We start from the raw sequence: 3,377 nt of genomic DNA, 5'->3' as shown, positions 1-3,377 counted from the left end.
TCGGCAGGTTTAAATCTGTCTGTTAGCTTCCGAGGTAACTCAATCAGATCTATGCAGTAAAAGATGCTCACCTATTTTCTTGATTTTATAATGTTATTATACATATTAAATATACCCAGAAACTTGTCCCTGACACCTATGGCTGTAGGACTCCTACAGTAACTTGTTCCCTGAACACTTTGGGTCTGTAAGACTGCCTACCTGTAACTTGTCCTGACACATTGACTGTAGACATCCTACCGTAACTTAGATCCCTGCACTTGGCTGTAGACTCCTACCAGTAACTTGTCCCTGCGACTTGGCTGTAGACTCTAGGCTAACTCTGTAAGAGCCTACAGTCATGTATCTGGGCAATATCATAACATGCCACATAAAATATTGCTATGTAATGTGTTGGTGTCTTCCATCTAGATGGGCTACATCAGCAGTGTGTATGGGGAGGACAGTCCTGTCTAGCCAGGCTGACTCAACGTGATGGGGTTCATCTCTGCTCTCCACGAGCTGGCTGCAGCAGACAGGAAGTTCTACTGCAGGCTCAGAGACATCAACAAGCGGGTGGTCAGCCTCTACTAGAGGAAAGGTGAGACAAAAGACATACAACAATAGGGATAGGGCTGTTGAGGTAACCGTATTACCCGCACGTAGGCGGTCATGAGTCATGAAGGCAGTCAAACTCCATGTGACCGTTAAAATCACGTTAATTAGTCTACCAAGCCTCTGATGCTGCTAAATGGTCAGTAGCAGCCTACCGAACTTGCTAACCGCCTGGTTCTCAGCACTCTATTGTCCCTCTAATCACTCTGACATCAAGCAAATGTGATTGAAACTCTAATCAAACACTTCATGAGAGTCCATGAGCTCATGTTGCGCAACATTTCTATAGGCTAGCAATTGCGTGAGAAACAGAGTGATGGCCTCTATAAAAAAGAGGAGGATCCCATCAGCTTTCTATAGGCAAGGCCTACTATATTTATTCTCAACTTTCCCAATGTTAAGTATATTCCTAAAATATACAACAGGAGTATAGCACTACCTGGCTGGCATGAAAATGAACCACACATCAAAAGCGTCCTCCATTTGCATTTAAATGTATTTTTTCCCGCTGCTTCTGTTTCGATACAGGTGCATATAAATGGTCCATTCTAAATAAAAATATTTCACACATATATTATTTAGTATATGTAAAGACAAGATTAAATAAAAATTTGTGATGGGTGACAATATTAGCCCATCACTTGTGAATTATATATATCACTTGTGAATGATGTCCAGCTTAAGAAATAATGCCTTTTTTGCGACTTTTTCAAATCATGTAGCCTAGCCCATAGTTCCTATATGTTTTAATAAGGTTAGTATCACACTCATGTAGCTAGCCCATAGTCCTATATTTTAATAAGGTTAGTATCACACCTCATGTGCCTAGCCATATGTGTTTTAATTAGGTTAGTATCACCCTCATGTAGCCTAAGCCATAGTCCTATAGGTTTTCAATAAAGGTTAGTACCACTCAACGTGCATAGCCATAGTCCTATATGTTTTTCATCACGGTTAGTATCAACACCTCATGTAGCCTAGCCTGAGGCCTATATGTTTAATAGGTTAGTACACAACCTCATGTAGCCTAGCCCATAGGCCTATGATGTTTAATAAGGTTAGTATCACACCGATGTAGCCTAGTCATAAGTCCTATATGTTGAAAATAAGGTTAGTATCAACCATCGACGGCCCCACACGACGCGGTAGGCATCGCACACTAGATAGAGCCTACAAACAACAAGGAATAAGGCCGGAACAGCTCTAGGCGAGTAGGCCACGAAATCTCACTGGGTTTGCGGGGGGCAGAAGGAAGGGGCCGCAGAACGTTCGGACTCTCAGAGGTGGTACGAAGGAACAGACGGGCAGACGAAGGGAAGATGGAGGGAATGGGGGGCGCATGGCGTCTGTGGAACTGATTGGTTGTTCTGTGGTCGATTGTTTTCACTCAACCTCCCTGTCTGCCGCATCATAGAGAAAAAGAGGTACCAGACTGCTTCAACAGATCGCCTCCATCATGATGTTATTGTACGCGGGTTGTCCCAACTGGCACCCAACAGCAAAGACCTCTCGTTCCTTGCTCCCTGTATTTAAGACCGACTCTCCTCTCCTCGTTTCTCTCTTCCTGTCATTATCTCCCCCTACCAGTTTACAACCTCTCCGTCGTCCTCTGCCAGCCTTTCACGCTCGCTCGTGTCCGTCAGAATGGGCCAGGTTGGTCACCTCCCTGCCTGTTCCATGAGGAGGGGTCACTCTGCCGCCTGGTTCATGAAGAGGGGGTCCACTCTCCTTTGGTTCCAATGATGAAAAAAATGTCCTCTGATGACAGACCATTCCATGCTGTGTGTGGGTGGTGTGTGGTTGTGTGTGTGTGTGTGTGTGTGTGTGTTGGTGTGTGTGTGTGTGGTGTGTGTGTGTGTGTGGGTGTGTGTTGTGGTGTGTGTGTGTGTGGTGTGTGTGGTGGTGTGTTGTGTGGGAGAGCTGGGAGGTTGGGGAAGGCAGATGCACGTGTAAGAGCCTACAGTCATGTATCTGGGCAATATCATAACATGCCACATAAAATATTGCTATGTAATGTGTTGGTGTCTTCCCATCTAGATGGGCTACATCAGCAGTGTGTATGGTGGAGGACAGTCCTGTCTAGCCCAGGCTGACCTCAACGTGATGGGGTTCATCTCTGCTCTCCACGAGCTGGCTGCAGCAGACAGGAAGTTCTACTGCAGGCTCAGAGACATCAACAAGCGGGTGGTCAGCCCTCTACTGAGGAAAGGTGAGACAAAAGACATACAGACATAGGGATAGGGCTGTTGAGGTAACCGTATTACCCGCCACGTAGGCGGTCATGAGTCATGAAGGCAGTCAAACTCCATGTGACCGTTAAATCACGTTAATTAGTCTTCTACCAAGCTCTGATGCTGCTAATGGTCAGTAGCAGCCTACCGAACTTGCTAACCGCCTGGTTCTCAGCACTCTATTGTCCCTCTAATCACTCTGACATCAATGCAAATGTYWTTGAAACTCTAATCAAACACTTCATGAGAGTCCATGAGCTCATGTTGCGCAACATTTCTATAGGCTATGCAATTGCGTGAGAAAACAGAGTGATGGCCTCTATTAAAAAGAGGAGGATCCCATCAGCTTTCTATAGGCAAGGCCTACTATATTTATTTCTCAACTTTCCCAATGTTAAGTATATTCCTAAAATATACAACAGGAGTATAGCCTACCTGGCTGGCATGAAAATGAACCACACATCAAAAGCGTCCTCCATTTGCTATTTAAATGTATTTTTTCCCGCTGCTTCTGTTTCGATACAGGTGCATGWTAATGGTCCATTCTAAATA

At 45.0% G+C, this 3,377-nt stretch overlaps 1 protein-coding gene across 1 annotated transcript in view; it reads left to right on the top strand.

Annotated features, from left to right (window-relative positions):
- The window catches only part of LOC112073988 (alsin), a gene marked incomplete at its 3' end in the record, with an annotated part of 7,070 nt that extends 4,267 nt beyond the window's left edge, over positions 1 to 2,803 (top strand). The window contains exon 2 of the mRNA XM_024141217.1: positions 2,632 to 2,803. Coding sequence (XP_023996985.1) covers positions 2,632 to 2,803 — 172 coding nt within the window. The remainder of the gene's footprint in view (positions 1 to 2,631) is intronic.
- Positions 2,804 to 3,377: the final 574 nt, after the last annotated feature.

This window comes from Salvelinus sp. IW2-2015, unplaced genomic scaffold (assembly GCF_002910315.2).
Source record: "Salvelinus sp. IW2-2015 unplaced genomic scaffold, ASM291031v2 Un_scaffold2450, whole genome shotgun sequence".
Taxonomy (NCBI): domain Eukaryota; kingdom Metazoa; phylum Chordata; class Actinopteri; order Salmoniformes; family Salmonidae; genus Salvelinus; species Salvelinus sp. IW2-2015.
This window is presented reverse-complemented; position numbering and strand designations above follow the sequence as displayed.